The 17102-nt window shown below is 39.2% G+C and overlaps 1 protein-coding gene across 19 annotated transcripts in view; it reads left to right on the top strand.

The window, feature by feature from the left end:
• The window catches only part of PTK2 (protein tyrosine kinase 2), a 349963-nt gene that overhangs the window by 161608 nt on the left and 171253 nt on the right, over positions 1–17102 (top strand). For all 19 annotated transcript variants that reach the window (XM_063669126.1, XM_063669127.1, XM_063669125.1 and 16 more), the window contains one exon: positions 10375–10429. In XM_063669126.1, the coding sequence (XP_063525196.1) occupies positions 10375–10429 (55 nt within the window). The remainder of the gene's footprint in view (positions 1–10374; positions 10430–17102) is intronic.

Raw genomic sequence — 17102 nt, 5'->3', positions numbered from 1 at the left:
GGTTTATACTTTTCCATTTCTTCACTTTCAGCTTTTCTGTGTCCTTATACTTTTAGGTGTGTCTTTTAAAAATGTCATAGTGCTGGATTTCTTAAATCCAGTTTGCTAAGTGTTTCTTTGAACTGACAGGTTTAGTACATTTGTATTTCTTAGGATGAGTGATATATTGGACTCGCTTTTATTATTTATTTCCAGTGTCCTAGAAGAAATAAGCTGTTTGTGAGTGCATGTGCTGTGTATTTCTTAGTTGGTATTCTTATTCCACATTTTCTTCTGTAATTATGTTGAAATTTATAAACATCTCTACTCTTTCATTAGTTACCCTTACATTTAACCTTCTATATTAACCAACTCCAGATTTTAAACTTATCTAACCCTCTCTTAAACAATGCAAGGACCTTTAAACACCTTAACTCTCCCCATCTTCTTCCAACTTACACATCGTTTTTTCCTGTTATTTTAGTTATATCTTTTCAAAATTGAAACTCCAAATATTAGACATTATTATTTTATACAATTATTATTTTTGGCTTTCCCTACATGTATATTATTTTATTTCTTAAACATCCTATATTGGGCCAGGTGCAGTGGCTCATAACCTATAATCCTAGCACACTGGGAGACCAAGGTGGGAAGATGGCTTGACCAGCATGGATAGCATAGCAAGACCTCATCTCTACAAATAATTTTAAAAATTAGCCAGGCACGGTGGCACGCAGCTGTGGTCCCACCTAGTCGGGAGGCTGAGGCTGGAGGATTGCTTGAGCCCAGGTTTTTGTGGCTGCAGTGAGCTATGATCATGCCACTGCACTCCAGCCTGGGCAACAGAGGAAGACGTTGTTTAAAATAACTATTTTTGTATCTCAGACCACCCTTCTGCTATGCTTTTCCTTTTATTCCAAATATATTGTTCTGCTCATTGTTTTTTTTCTCAACACTGTAAAGATATTCTGTTATGACAAGAAATGTCTGTTGATATTTCTTTATGGTTGCTCTTTCTTTTAAGGTCCTTTTCCTACTTTTCATCTTTTCTAGTTTTATTCATGTCTTATGCTTCGATTTCTTTTTATAAATCCAGTTGGAATAAGACATACTTCTCAATTCTGTAGATTCATGTTTTTCATCTGGAAAATATATGCCACTATCTCTTTAATAATCAACAGATATATTTCTGATCTTTGCTGTCTCTTACATTTTTCGTATTTTCTATCTCTCTGTCTCTCTGGATTCTCTCTTTTTTGGGGGGATTTTTCTTTGTATTTGTCTTCTAATTATTTAATTCTCTTAAGTAGTATCTTTATGCCATATGTTGTTCATTGTTTATTTCATTATACCACTTATATTTTTTCATTTCTAGACATTCCATTTCATGTGATGTAATCTTCATGCTTGGTAACCTCTGGTATGCCCATCTGTGGTGTTTGTGCCGTTTATTTCTTCAAGTTTTTATGCATAGCTGTTTTCTGTTCTGTATTTGACAATAACCTTGAGGTACTGAGGTGTCTCAATCTGCTGTTACTCTGACTCTCACTCAGGCCACCAAAGTGGCTTGAATCAGAGGCTAGTGGCCCTAGACTGGGCAAGCTGAGTTCCAGGGGGCTTCATTTACACTGCTGCGGCTTCTAACAAGAGCCAGGAAATGATGCCACTTCCACCTCCCTCAGGTCCAACCTCAGCGCCCAAGTGCCGGGTTCATCATCCCCACCTTGCAGGTACCGTCGGTCCAGAAACCCAAAAACAGTTTCCCTTCTGCCTGTCATGCTTTGTGTTAGTGTGTGTGTGCTGGGGGCGTCCTAGAAACCGGCATGCTTATCACCCTGTTGCCTAAACATTCTTCATTGTAGCTCAATCTGTGTTTCCAACATTAGTTTCCCTTTTACTTTTATTTATAAGTTTTTTGGTTTTTTTTTTTTTGAGACGGAGTCTCGCTCTGTGCCCAGGCTGGAGTGCAGTGGCGTGATCTCGGCTCACTGCAAGCTCCGCCTCCTGAGTTCATGCCATTCTCCTGCCTCAGCCTCCCTAGTAGCTGGGACTACAGGTGCCCGCCACCATGCCCAGATAATTTTTTGTATTTTTAGTAGAGACAGGATTTCACCGTGTTAGCCAGGATGGTCTCGATCTCCTGACCTTGTGATCCGCCCGCCTCGGCCTCCCAAAATGCTGGGATTACAAGCGTGAACCACCGCGCCCGGCCTAGAAGTTTTTAATATGTAGTTTTTGATGATAAAATTCTGTTTTTAAATCTGTCTCTTTTTAAAAAATTTCACCCTTGTTCTTGAAAGGTAGCTTAACAGATGCTGGGCAAGCAGTCTTCCCACTTTGGCCTCCCAATGTGCTGAGATTATAGGTATGAATCACCATACCTGGCCCAATAATAGCTTAACAGAGAAAATATAACTATTAACCTAGTTACATTTTATATAATAAAGATACTTAACAATATTGCATTTGGCCATTGTAAAGGCCGATGCCAGTGCTTTAGGAGTGGTCTGGCTGAGAGGATGTGCAAGGACTCGCATGCATACACCATGGCTGTTCTACCACAGGAGCAACTGGGAACCCTAGCGGCTCTCTCAAGGAGTGCGTTGGCATTTCTTTTTCCTATTGGTTTTGGCTAGTAACTTGGAGCCATTAGAAATTTATATTTCTTCAGTACAGAAAGGAATTATACATGAATACAGAATACTACTTCTTTCTTATTAGTTCATTTCATGGTTCTCTTTTTCCTTTCTAATAAGAAAACTCATGAAATGTTCCACATAATTTATTAGATTCCAGCAGGAATTTTAAAGTCAAACTCAGTTGTTTACAGCCTAATGCAGAATGCCCTTTCAGCTTTACTGTACTTTTTTTTTTTTTGACGGAGCCTTGCTCTGTTGCGCAGGCTGGAGTGCAGTGGCATGACCTCGGCTTGCTGCAACCTCCTCCTCCCGGGTTCAAGCGATTCTCCTGCCTCAGCCTCCCAAGTAGCTGGGATTACAGGTGCCCACCACCATGCCCGGCTAATTTTTTTGTATTTTTAGTAGAGATGGGGTTTTACCATGTTGGCCAGGCTGATTTTGAACTCCTGACCTCAAGTGATCAGCCTGCCTCGGCCTTCTAAAGTACTAGGATTACAGGTGTGAGCCACCATGCCCGGCTGCTTTACTGTATTTCTAAATGACTTTTTTTGTTTTTGTTTGTTTGTTTGTTTGTTTGTTTGAGACAGTCTCTCTCTGTTGCCCAGGCTAGAGTACAGTGGCATGACCTCAGCCCAGTGTAACCTCCACCTCCCAGGTGCAAGTGATTCTCCTGCCTCAGCCACCCAAGTAGCAGGGATTACAGGTGTGCACCACCACGCCCAGCTCATTTTTGTATTTTTAGTAGAGATGGGGTTTCATCATGTTGGCCAGGCTGGTCTTGAATGCCTGACCTCAAGTGATCCACCCGCGTTGGCCTCCCGAAGTACTGGGATTGCAGGTCACCACGCCCAGCCGTAAATAACTGCTTTGAGTTATACTGGTACTACTACCACTAAGGCGCAGTTTCTGAGAGTGACAAACACTATCTAGAAACCAGCTAGAGACTTCATCAGTCTTTCCTTTCATGTCTTTCCAATCTAGGAAGAACCAAGGAACTTTTTTTGCAGGCAAAGGAAAAGTATAAGACAGTGAAGTCCCCCAGCCCCTGTCCCTTGTACGTTACTTCCTGTGGGCTCACACAACAGGGAACAACTGGAGTGCAAAACAGACAAGACTTTTATTTACATCATTTGTAGATAAGAGGTGAGGAGGAGAGAAGGCAGCTACCAAAGGAGGTCAAATGTTTTAAGAAAAATGTTTTTCATTAGCCTTTAAAAGTACATTGCTGATATTGACAAACCAATACAATGTTAAAATTAGGATTTCTAATATGGCATTAGAGAAGGAAGACTCTTATTTTCCAGTAATTATTCCCCAAATTAGAGAACTATAATGTGAAATTATTTTAAATGAACCATCTAACTTTTCGTTTCTGCTTGATTCCTTATTTAAGTGGTTTGCTTTTTTTTTTAGAAATTTGTTTTTAATCATCTTTGCATTTAGTATATTTTGCTATAGTGGTTTATATAGTTGTTTCTCTTCACTATGGAGAATGTGAGCTGCATTCTATTGTGCGGGGAATGTATTCCCCACACATTATATAGTATTTGATATCTATAAGATATTCCATAGGTATTTCTCAAATGGATAAATTTGTGGTTTAAAATTAGCTGAGCTTAGTTATCGTTGTACTTGTTTTCATTTTTCTTGTCAACAGCAGTCAATTGCATCCTTTAGTTACTTATAATATCAAAGGAGGAGGTGCTGGTAGATTTGTCAGGAATTGATGGTTGCCTCACTGAGACAGAAGTTTATTTCTCTCTCATATAAAACAAGTGATAGACAATCAGTGTTTCTCAGTCACTGGGGCTACAGGTTACTTTAATTTTACCATTTTGTAATCCATAGCCACCTCATAGCCTAAGAGGCTGCAGAACGTTACTCATCACGTATGTATTCTAGTCCCCAGGAAGGAGGAAGAGATGGGCATTGTCTTTCTCTTTCTTTTCAAGGACACAAACGTGTATACAGTAAGTCTTCACTTAACGTCAATAGGTTCCTGGAAACTATAAGTGAAAGACATAAAGTGAAACCAGTTTTACCGTGGGTTAATTGATATAAACAAGAGTTAAGTTCTTGTGGAATATTTCTGGTCACAAAAACATCCCCAGCTTCTAAGTAGAGACCCAAAACACTTCTAATATTAAACGTTGGAATAAATGTAAGCATATATTTTTAAAAATCTGATTTAAAAAAACAGATAATTATTTACCCAGTTATTCCAGTTCAAGGTCGTGGGTGGCTAGACCCTATCCCAGCAGCTCAGGGTGCAGGGCAGGAGCCAGCCCTGGACAGAATGCCATTCTCGTCACAGGGAGTACTCACTCCCCCTGCCCCATACTCACTCATCCTGGGACAATTCAGACACACCAGTTCCCCTAACATGCACATCTTTGGGATGTGGGAGGAAACTGGAGTAACCATAGAAACCCCACACAGACACAGGGAGAACATGCACACTCCATATAGTGGCCCAGCTGGGAATCAATTTTTTTTCTCATCAACATTATAATGAAACAACATTAAATAATAACGACATTATTTATGAACCTGCTGTTTAATACTTTCCATTAGAGGGACATAGGAGAAAACGTAGTCACATAGCCATACCTGCTACAGAAGAGACTGGGGAAGGCAGCACTTTACCTGGCCAAAAGACAACTTCGTCCCCAGGATGAAGGGGAGAATGTCATTAAGAAACAGCAATCTCTGTTGCAGTTAGATAATTTTAACATTTGTCTGTTAAGAAGCTTGAGTATAATTTAGAGGTGAAAGTACCACCATACTATTTCTAAATTAAATATACTCAATTCTGACAGTTTTGGAGAAAGGGTAAGATAGAGTTACTACATGGAAATGCCTATTTAAGTTATATTTGAAGTTAGTTTTGGCTGCATTTTTGCCTGGGTTTTAAGTATTTGAGGGATTATGTTCACAAAATATTAAACAGGGTCACCAGACAAGAATCTTCTCAGAAATATTGCCAGAAGAGAAATAAATTTATCCTTGACATAAAAATTTGCTTATAATAAGCTTAGTTTCTTTTTAATATGTAAAGAAAGTTGATTCCCATCTGAGGCTTCTAAAAGCCAGCTGTGTTATGAATTTGTGGGTATGAATACACATGTTCAGGATAAGGCCACAGGCTGGGACTAGATGGGCACCTAGAGGGTTCATCTCAGTGAGTGGGGAATACTGATGGCAGTCAGCTGGTGCAGGTGGGGAGGGGCCCTCCTACTCAGCCTCTTTTCCTGAACCATTCTGGATGGCCACTGTGGTGTGAAAGGAGGAATACGAGGCAGTGCACAGTCATCATGCAGGAATGTGGGAGGGCAGAGCTCTCTAAGGATTTTCCAAAAATGCTAAATGGCAACAGGAATCAGTGGAGTGTTGAATGGGATTTTGAGGTTTAGCAAAAGAGAAAGAAGACCATATCAGTCAGCAGTGTTCTAATAAGTCTTTCACTTAAAGGATAGAGGTCAGTTAAACATTAAGAGAGTTCTGGTTAAAATTGGCCAGAAAAACGTTAAATCTCGATGGCTAAGTGTATTGGTTTTAAACTCTTATCTTATAGTACTTTTCACACTGTGTTGTAGTTAGTTGTTTATATAATTATCTCACTTAAGAAAAGGAAACATATTAGCGACTTTTCTACCCCATGATCTGTTATAGTGCCTAGTATGTCATATGGTCTCAGTGAGGGAGTAAATGAATACAGCCTCTCTTTTCTTTGTAGCTTCAAATCCACATAATTTGAATCTTAGTGAATAGATCATAGAAACTGTTTTTGTTAGTCCTTAGAGAGAAGTAGGAAAGGTAATACTTAGAAGCCCTCTGCTATGTATATAAAAGCAGTCCCGAGGAAAGGCTTCTTAACATACAGCTGTCTCCTGTGAGATCTGCTGCCTTCTGCATTGTCATGGTAGACCTCTCTCCTCATCCCTCTATACCTTCTTTCTCCAGTCTTTCTGAGCAAGGCAAGAACCTTGAGTGGTTGTCCCTGTGGTAACTCTGCACCTATCCCCAGTGCTCATGCATTTCACCCATCCCTGTCCTTACTGAGGAGCCTTTGGGCCCACAGCACCAAGCCCTAGAGAATGAGGGTGCCTGAAGTCCTAGATTCGTTGCTCTGGCCCAGCCCCACCCATTGCAGCTTTCTGCGACAATGGAACTGCTCTGTGACTGCCCCACCTAGTTTGGTAGCCTCTAGCCACATGGGACTGCTCATCACTTGAAATGTGATGAGCATTGCAGTTGGGAACAGAATTTTAAATTTAATTCAACTAATTTAAGTATAAATAGCTACATATCACTAGTGGTTGCATATTGGACAACACAGTTCTAACCTAATATTAGTGTCTTGTCATCTGTGTATGGGTTCAAGAGGTTTCTCTGAACTGATGTGGGAATCCAATAAACTGATGCTTGGGTTTGGGAATTGGGGTTTGGCAGTATTCTGAAAGCTTCATGTGAGTTAGTTTTTTATTACATGAGTTTAAATGCATTTAGGACATATCCTTTGACAGTTAATACAGTAAGGAATTATTGTATGATAAAGGTGGTGATTTTGTTTATGATGTGTAAGTTGTATTTGTTGTTTTATTCACATACAGGACAGTTGTGTAGAGTTTGGGCTCAGAGAAGGTTTTTATGCCACTTGAGGCAAAACTACTGCTGATTAGAGTGCACATTGTAAACCAGTCCCAAACAGACAGATCGTGGAGAGAGGCGACCTCATATTAAAAATGGGACAGCCTACAAGTCCCTGTTTGGTTTCCTAAGGCTTTAAATTTAGATATCTATAATAGGCTTTCCCTAAAAACTTTGAACATAGTACCTTAGGTGCGCTCAGAGTCCTCTATCACAAAACCTGAAGTAGTTTGATTTCTAGATTAAATTAAAATGTGTTAAAGGCAGTGTTGCAGAATTTTTACCATGACCTTGTGTACTTGAGCCTCATTTTTATTTTCTCAACTGCCAGGTATCAAAAAAGTTCTAACATATGGACAAATGTTACAAATTCATTATTAGTCAAAAGAAGTTTAAGAAAACCTAAACTGTATATATGCTAATTATTAGCCTTTAGGTTTCTTTTTTTTAATGGACTTGTCTTCACCTTTGAAGTAAAAGCCATACCTAGTATTCATCTTTATTTTCAAAAAATATATGCTTCCTTTCATTTTTCTTGAATCATACAACACTTTTGGTTTATCTTTAATTTTCTTATTTGTGACAGCAATGAATATGGTAAGTTCTTTAGTTATGGCTGGCTCTGAGAAAAATAGATGTGTAGCTGGGTTGACTAATAGCAGTTGACAGCCACACAGTGGGGGAGAGGATATTCCCTGCCCTGGTCTTTCCCTCAACCAAATACTGACGTGTATGTTGCCTTCTTGAAACATGGCCAGTTGCCTTCTTGAAATCCCTACTAGAAGGGCATGCATGTACACCTTGCCCATGGGTCTGTTTTAGGCCCTCACATGTCTAAAACAGAACTGTTGATGCCCACCCACCTTCCCGTTCTCGGTGCGTAGCTTCAGCATTCCCTCACACCTCATGTCCAGTCACTTATCCCTGTTGCCTCTTTGTCCACAGTAGCCCCTCCATCTCACCACTTCTCACCGCCTCTACTGTCCACCAGCAAAGCTCAGGTCAGGCCATGCCTCCCTCTGCATTAAACAGTGAGACCCAGGGCATGTGGACCAGAAGCTGTCCAGACAGCAGTGCTTTCTTCTAAGGCAGAACAGAAACTGCCCCCTTCACATTCCAGGAACTTCATAAACAGTCTTACTTAAACCTCAGCACCACTGCATGGTAGTAGGAGTTCACATCCCCGCTTTACAAGTAACCGGAGGTTCGCAGGTGTTAACAGCAAGTCTGTCCTATGGCAGAGCCAAGATTCAAATTAAGAACTCTCTGAGGCTGGGCGGAGTGGCTCATGCCTGTAATCCCAGCGCTTTGGGAGGCTGAAGCGGGCAGATCACTTGAGGTCAGGAGTTCGAGACCAGCCTGGCCAACATGGTGAGACCCCCATCTCTACTAAAAATACAAAAAATAGCTGGGCGTGGTAGTGCAGGCCTGTAATCCCAGCTACTCGGGAGACTGAGGCACGAGAATCACTTGAAGCCTGGGAGGCAGAGGTTGCAGTGAGCTGAGATTGGGTCACTGCATTCTAGCCTGGGTGACAAAGCGAGACTCGGTCTCAAAAGAACAAACACTCTGATATGAAAATAAGTGCTTGCTGTTACGGAATAGTGGCTTGAAAATGTAGATAGAGGCAGAAATGCTCAAGAATACCGCCTTGTAGATTCCAGAGTGTGTCTTTTGTGTACTAATTTTGCTACTTTTCAGTAGTGATTGGCATAAAAATTCTTAAAATGCAAAGACCCTGTGTTTTTAGGAGGCAAAGTGAAAAGGAAGAACTTGTGTGGATACTTTTCCATCTTCATATCCAACTGTCAAAATAGATAATGATGGTTCTGTAAAGGTAAGGAAGGGAAGTTACAAACAAAAGTGGCTAGGGACAGAAATGTAAAACCAGTAGTTGAATGAATTAACTGATGGGTAAAACCAGAAAGTAGTATATCGTAGAAGCTGAGAGAGAATTATAGGATGTAATGAACATAATAGCAGAATAAGAAAGAATGAGAACTGAGACCAGTTTTGGATTTAGCAGAGGAGGAATTCATTGGCTTAGGAACTACTAGCAGTTAGATTATAGAATAAGGGATTTAAAATGTTTGAATATAGTATCAACCAAATAAACTCTTGACATGATGTCTCTGGTTTTGTTTATAACGCCAGCTAACTTAACGGTTACGGTTGAAGAAGTCATCCCTGTTTCTTGATACTTTATATTCAGTTTATTATATGTGATATAGTATGTGATTCTGAAAAGATACCTGTATTTCCCTTTTCTCCTTGATCCTTTTATGTGTCTCCTGACATTCCTTAATGTCGTCAGAGGCATTATTTCACATTACTAGCATACAAGTGACACCTAGTGGCCAAAACATCTGAGTAAGTTAGTAACCAAAGTACTAGGAAAAGAATCAGCTATTCTTTCCAACCTATTTTCTTGGCCAGAGCGTTGAGGTTCTTGATAATAATGATCAATTTAATTTTGTTGCCTGACTTAAAGAACATTGCTGCGATTTCCAGCATTTCCATAAATTCACCTTTTTTTACCTAGGGCATAAATTTATCTGTTTGTTTTTTCCTAATGTGAAACCGAGACAAGTGAATGAGTCCCTTAATCAAAAAAGTCTATTTTTAAAAATAGTCAACTTTTAGGATAAACCTAAGGGATTTATTTCTGTAACTTCTAGGGTATATCCTGAATCATTTACTAATCAGGCCAGCTATTTTCTCTACAAATACAGTATTACCCAGTTGGAAGTGATGTTTATAACTTTCAAGCAATATCTGAAAAAGGACAGTTTTTAATACATTATAATTTACAAAGAGGGAATATTTTAGAAGAGTTTTCAACAATAAGGGTAAAAAAAGAAAAAACCAAGAGGATTTCTATTTAAACCAACTTGTATTCATGTTTCCAGTACATATCTAGAAAATGATTTGTCCCATCCTTCCTGTGAATATACTGGTAAATTAAAGCATTATTATACTTGTTTCCTTCCTAAATAATATATGGAAGGATAAATAATTTACAGTGCTTTTATGTTCTTGCAATTTTGTCATATTAATTGATTTGATGGTGTTATTTGTTAATACGCTTCTTTTTATATTTCAGAAAAGATGTTGGTTTAAAGCGATTTTTTCCTAAGAGTTTACTGGATTCTGTCAAGGTAATTAGAGTCTCCTTCATCATAATAAAATAACAAAATTATGCCAAGACCTTTTCCCCAGTGGTAAATTGCTTTTGGGAAAGTAAAATATAGTTTCCTTCCTTACATGTAAAATATATAATTTAAAAAGCTGACATTTATTCTAGTCACATTAATGGCAAATAGGTTTTTAGTATAGCTTTCTCCCATAAAACATGGTTTTACTTCTTGATTGTATTTGATACTCTGCTAAGCATAAAACTAAAAAAGTTACGTGCACAGTTATTCCTGTCATCTAGGTCTTTACAGGCTAAAATATTTTGACATGCAGAAGAAAAGGAGCAATATGTAAAATAATCGTGGTGGTGGAATCATTAATATTTTGTGTGTGTGTGTGTGTGTGCGCGCGCGTGTGTGCGTATTAGTGCATTTTGAAGGTCTGTCTTTTGTTTCAACCCTTTGGATGCTTCCCCGCATTAGTAGCTTTGGCAGAGCCTCAGTTCTTATCCTTCCCATATCCAGCGTGGAGAGCACCTTGGAGTGAGGTGGGAGAACTGTGAATGTGTGATTCCCCCAGCTAATCCAGAGCACACATCAAGATTTTAAAGAGCAGCAGGGGATATAAACTTTAGGGTTAAGACAGAGTCTGGCTCAGATGAGCTCTGCCATTTTCTAGCCTCAGGGTCTTGGGCCTGGTTTCTTCTTTCTGCAATGAAGAAAAGAGTATTTTGTAGGGTTGATGTGAATATTCAACAGATTAGTAAATATATTACTTAACCACAGTGCCTGTCACATAGCAACAGTGGATGTTATTGCTCTTACTTTTTATTTTTCAAAGATCTTCTTCTACAGCCCATCAGCTGAAGTCCAAGCAGGAGAAGATATGCATTATGAGAAAATGTAGCTAACTTTGGATAAGTTATTTCATCTTTTGGTATTTCAGTTTACACAGCTGTAAAATGAGGATAAAATCCATTTCTAACACATGAGATTAATAAGAGGATTAAATCTTAGAAAGACCAAAAGAGAGAGAACTGTCGACGTCATGTTGATTATCATTGGGCCAGAGTGTTGGTATAATTTATTGGATGCAATCTGTGACAAAAGCTATGTATTCAGATATCTGGGTCCTGCTCTCTGTCAAACCCATCCAGAATAGGACTGTAAGGATTAGTCACTGTTTCCCTGAGTCCAGAAAGTAGCAGTATCTCTTCCTCTCTCACGTAGCTTCTTGATAATCTAATGGGAAAAATAGTTATAAAGGTGTTGGCTTTAAAATATAATGCATTCTAGAAATGCAATAAGACATGCATTTAAGAATAGTACAGGAAAAATACACTCTTTATTTCAGCCTCTTTTTCTAGTGATGCTGCTCGACTTTTTCAGTGTTCATTCAAGTTTCCTGATCTATTAGTGAAAGACTACAGTGAATTATTAGGGAACAGAATATACTCCATTTAGTGTGGTTGAGGCCAGGACTACAGATCGAGACACTGTCCCAGTCTACAAGTAGCCCACAGACCATTGGCATGAGTGGGTTGAGTCAGATTTGAAAGAGAACAAAGAGTTTTAAATGAAGTTTGGCACAGCGGAAGGGGAATGAGAGAGAATGACAGAACTGTGTCCTTCGGGAGAGTTATTAGGTGTGGGTGGCCCATACTCTTGCAGTTGGGAGAATGGGAGATTCAGTTTGACCTGGAATGTTTTTGGTGTGGGAGCCGAGAAGGCATGGGAAGACCCTTAAGTGGAAGGGATGCTGTTGTGTGTAAACCTGCCGGGTGTTGCAGTGAGGAGGATAGTGGAGACATTCAAACAAGTGTAAGCTACAGTTTTAGTGAATTTACATTGCTGTTGGATAGACGAGTACTCTACCCAGTGTTCTATTGATGGTTATGTCACATTAGTAGTATTGGTCAGGGGTTTTCAGTTAGGAAGCACTGGGTCGTGAAGCCTCAGAATTATTGCAAAGTCTCCTTAAATCTGTATGTGTATAAACAATTAGGAAAAGTGTGACTGTTGTCATTTAGGAGTCCAATACATTCTAGATTTTTAAAGGATCCCCATATTCAAAACGGAACCACAGGTACAGGTCACAGGTGCCATGGTGTGAGTGTAGCCAGAGTGAGACAGGTGCCCAAAGAGGTTCGGTAGAGGACTGGCCCTATCTCCTCCATGACCAGTCCTTCTGAACCTCTGCTTCAGTGTTCCCTCTCCTACTCTTTTCTCACCACGCGAAGTGGAAATGGCAAAATACGCCCTTCTATCTTGGGACCCTGTTTAGTATCTTAATTTTTAATTCTACTTTCTCTTTTTTTTTTTTTGAGACAGAGTCTTGCTCCATCGCCCGTGCTCTAGTGCAATGGCGTGATCTCGACTTGCTGCAACCTCCTCCTCCCGGGTTCAAGCAATTCTTCTGCCTCAGTCTCCCAAGTAGCTGGGACTACAGGTGCCCGCCACCACGCCTGGCTGAATTTTTTATTTTTAGTAGAGATGGGGTTTCACTGTCGGTTGGGCTGGTCTTGAACGCCGGACCTCAAGTGATCCACCCACCTTGGCCTCCCAAAGTGCTGGGATTACAGGCGTGAGCCACCGTGCCTGACCTCAATTTTTAATTATGTAGTTTGTTACTTGTTTGTATTTTATCTGCCTTCCTCCACTATATTTTAAGATTGTTGAGGGCAAAGACAATATCTGTTGCTGTCTCCATTCTACACCCTTTGTTTGACATTGTACCTGGCACGTAGTAACATTTGAAATCCTGCTTAATGAATGAATAACAGCAGTACGATGAGTAAAATAAGGGGAGACACTTTCTGGACACTGAGTACAATGTGAACAAAAGGCGTGAAGACAGGATAAGACTTTAGAAGATAGTAGAATTGAAAAGCTAGAAAGTTTCTTTCCTTGGTTATGCCTCTACTGCTCTCCATCCCCACCCCCCTAAAAAAAAAACCTCCTCTGCAGGAAATTTGTGCAGATATCTTAAGATTATGTTTCCAGGCTATCCTTTAGGCTTCCATTGCCCTGGCCTTTGCTGCTGACACCCATGTGCTTTTTTTTTCTGCCATCTTGAGCTGTACCTGGGTATCGGGTGACTCCTGGTGGCCAGAGAGGGCTCACACCCTAGAAACAGTGAGCCCTCTCTGTTTCTAGGCTGTCTAGGAAACAGAGGTCAGACAGGACAGGGGGTTTTAAGGTTGAGTAGAGTCAATATGCATGATCATTGTGAGCAGTCACTTGGTGTGGGCTTAAATGCTGAGGTAGGAGTTGAGGGGGATTGGGGACTCATTGCAGAGTGTGCAGAGAGTGCAGAGTGTGCAGTATGATCTCTTTTTGGATTCTAGAATATAAATTTGACAGCAACATGGAGCACAGATTGAAAGCAAAAAGACAGAACCGAGAAGAGTTGGGAGGTGATTAAGGAAGATGAGATGTGCAGTGATCAAGGCCTGGATGGAATGGCTTCTGTAAGAATGGGAGGGAAGGATGACTAGAGGGACTTGAGAAAACTTCTTTTTTTTTTTTTTTTTTTTTTTAAGAAACGGTCTCACTCTGTCGCCCAGGCTGGAGTGCATTGGCACGATCTTGGCTCACTGCAGCCTCGGCCACTCAGGTTCAAGCAATTCTCCTGCCTCAGCCACCTGAGTAGCTGGGATTACAGGCATGGACCACCATGCCCAGCTAATTTTTGTATTTTTTTCTGTAGAGACACAGTTTTACCATGTTGCCCTGGCTGGTCTCGAACTTCTGACTTAAGCCATCCACCCGCCTCCACCTCCCAAAGCGCTGGGATTACGGATGTGAGCCATCACACCCAGCCCAGAAAACTTTTTACAAACCAAATAACAGATGTGCTTTTTGAGCAATTCAATTGCTGATTTTGATGTAAATAGAATTAATTTTTAGCTACTGTTAGCTATGGATTCATCAGATTCATGGAGTGGCTCATAAATATGGTTCTTAGAACTGGTTTCTCACATGCCCCTTTTAATAAGGGAATCACTGTAATTTTGTGTACCTAATAGTGTGTATTTGGCTTAGGAATTCATAACCTTAGCCCAAGGTTTTTTCACATTTGACATAAATTCTTTGGACATTGCACTGATTGCCATGAAACTTCTATGGAATATGGTACCAACATATGCCTATGGAATATGGTACCAACATACTATATAATACTATTATATAGTAATTATATATTACTATATAATACTATTATATAGTATTATATAGTAATTATATATTACTATATAATAGTATTATATAGTAATATATAATTACTATATAATAGTATTATATAGTAATTATTACTATATAATACTATTATATAGTACTATATATATAGTACTATATATATAGTAATTATATATATATAATTATATATATATAATTATATATATATAATTACTGTATAATATAGTAACAACTATAATACAAATTAGGTGGTGTCTAGACTGTCAGTGAAACTTCAGCTAGCTAGAAATTCACACCAGTTTCTTGTTTCTTCTGAAATAGCTCTATAGAATGGCTAGGTCAGTTAACATTGGCTTTTACATAAACAGGCTACATTTGTTTCTCCAAAAATCATTTTGTTTTACCTGCTTTTTTTCCCCTTTCTATTTATATTTGTAGAGGATTATTTATAATTAACATTCACATTGGATTGTTGAAAGACTGTTTTATTGTCTTTAGTGAAACTTGGATTAGCTATGTTTTATGCCAAAAATGGAATCTGGGATATATGTGCCTCAATTACTAAGAATAATTTGCAAGTATTTTAATTTCCATCTGGTTGATGTTAGTAGTTTTAAAGACACATTTAAAAATTCACTGTACCAGTAAAACTGTCAAACCCAAATTGAGGGACATTCTACAGAATTCTGATGATTACTCTTGAAAAATATCAAGGTCATGAAAGATAAGACTCAGAAGCTGTAACAGCTGGAGGAGGCTGAGGAGACAAGATGTGTAAATGCAGTATGGAATCCGGAGCAGTGAAAGGACATTAGTGGACAACTAGTGAAACTGGAGTCACTTCTGTAGTTCAGTGAATGTTGTCCTACCAGTGGGTACCAAGGGTGCTCCCCATACTGGCATTGCAACTCTACTCTGAGCTTAAATTAGGCAGCAAGTCAAAATAGGCAAATTTTAATTTATTGCAATATAATTCACAGTAGAAACCTAGTTTCAGAACTAGAAATGTTAAGAGATCAATAGTTATCAGTTTTTTTAGTATCTGATTCTCAAGTAGTAATGTGGTTTCCTAGAATACTACCAGGAACACATGATTTTATTCTTGGAGAAAATAGTCATTATTTTCATTTCTAGAATGAGCAGGTGACTATTTTAAGCTTAATATTTTTGCCAAGTACAGAAATGCATAGCTTGGTACGATATTCAGCAGTGAATTCCTGTTATCTGCTGTATGCCAGGAACTGAGTTGGGGATGCTGGGAGGGGGTGAAACCTGGCCTCTGCTTACAGAGCATATCGTCTGATGTGGGCCCTGTAGATAGGAAAGAAGCTCTCTTCATGCACTGTTAATGTATCTGCATTTAAAGCATTTGGTGTTTGGGTTGATAAGTTATTCCTTAAAAACTCTCTTATTGCAGATTTTCCTTGGCATTGCCTTACAACCTTTGCATCTGGGAAGTCCTAGGAATCTATTGTTGCTAGCAGCATCTGATAATCATTAGGTTGACTAATAGGAAATTATTTTTGTAGCTCAACATGGACGAATAGCAGCAGTTTCTTATGGTTCATCCTAGTAATACTACTTCATTTTGAAGAAGTATCACATTCTTTGTAAATTTATCACTGTACATAAATTGGTTTAAAATAAAATAGTGTGTATAGATGCCTTGTTTCCAAAATCCAGGCTAACACAAGCAGGTGTTCAAACTTGAAATGCAATGCAGAACAGTCTTGTTTACTTATACAAGTTCTGCAAGTGTATTGATTAATATCCAGAGATTCTACGCAGTTAGATTTTGTGGAATTTTTTTCCCCACTGAGTAATTAGGAAAGAACTAGTGCTTTCTAAGATATGCTTTTCATAAAAACTAATTTTGGAGTTTCTTTCAGACAGCAAAGATTTCCTAGTTTCTGTCCAGCACTGAACACCATACATAGGTTTGGAACTCACAGTCCTCATTGGCAGTCACATTTAAGTACAGACCATAAGAACTTGGGTATATTCCTGCCAAAGGCACCAACAATTTTAGTTGGCAGAGAATGAGAGAGTTGTTTCTGTGTCCATAGGAAACTAACTCTGAATGATATCGTTTTCCTTTACTCCAGCTGCTTGAGATTACTGGTTTGTTGTGTTGTTTGTTGCTCTCACTTCTTGGGTCTCAGCTTGTTAATGTGTAGGATGAGCAAGGTAACACCGCCTACAGAAAAAGCAGCATGTTTTCCCGCATTCAGCTGAATGAGACAAATACAGTAAAATTGGAGTCCAGACTGTCTTTTAACATTGCATAGTTATTACTTTCAAACACATTTGCCCCAGTTACTCAGAAATTTTCCAGCAGGTTAAATTATTGGAGAGAGCAGTTGAGTTCTTTACCACCACACACATTCCATGTCTAAGAATTTGGGATGAGAAAATGAGGATCAAACCAAATTGACTCATTTTATTTAGCAAAGGGTTGATGGCTTCAATCCCTGTTGTAGAAGAACAGCACACAACTTCT

Source organism: Pongo pygmaeus, chromosome 7, assembly GCF_028885625.2.
Source record: "Pongo pygmaeus isolate AG05252 chromosome 7, NHGRI_mPonPyg2-v2.0_pri, whole genome shotgun sequence".
Lineage (NCBI taxonomy): Eukaryota > Metazoa > Chordata > Mammalia > Primates > Hominidae > Pongo > Pongo pygmaeus.
This window is presented reverse-complemented; position numbering and strand designations above follow the sequence as displayed.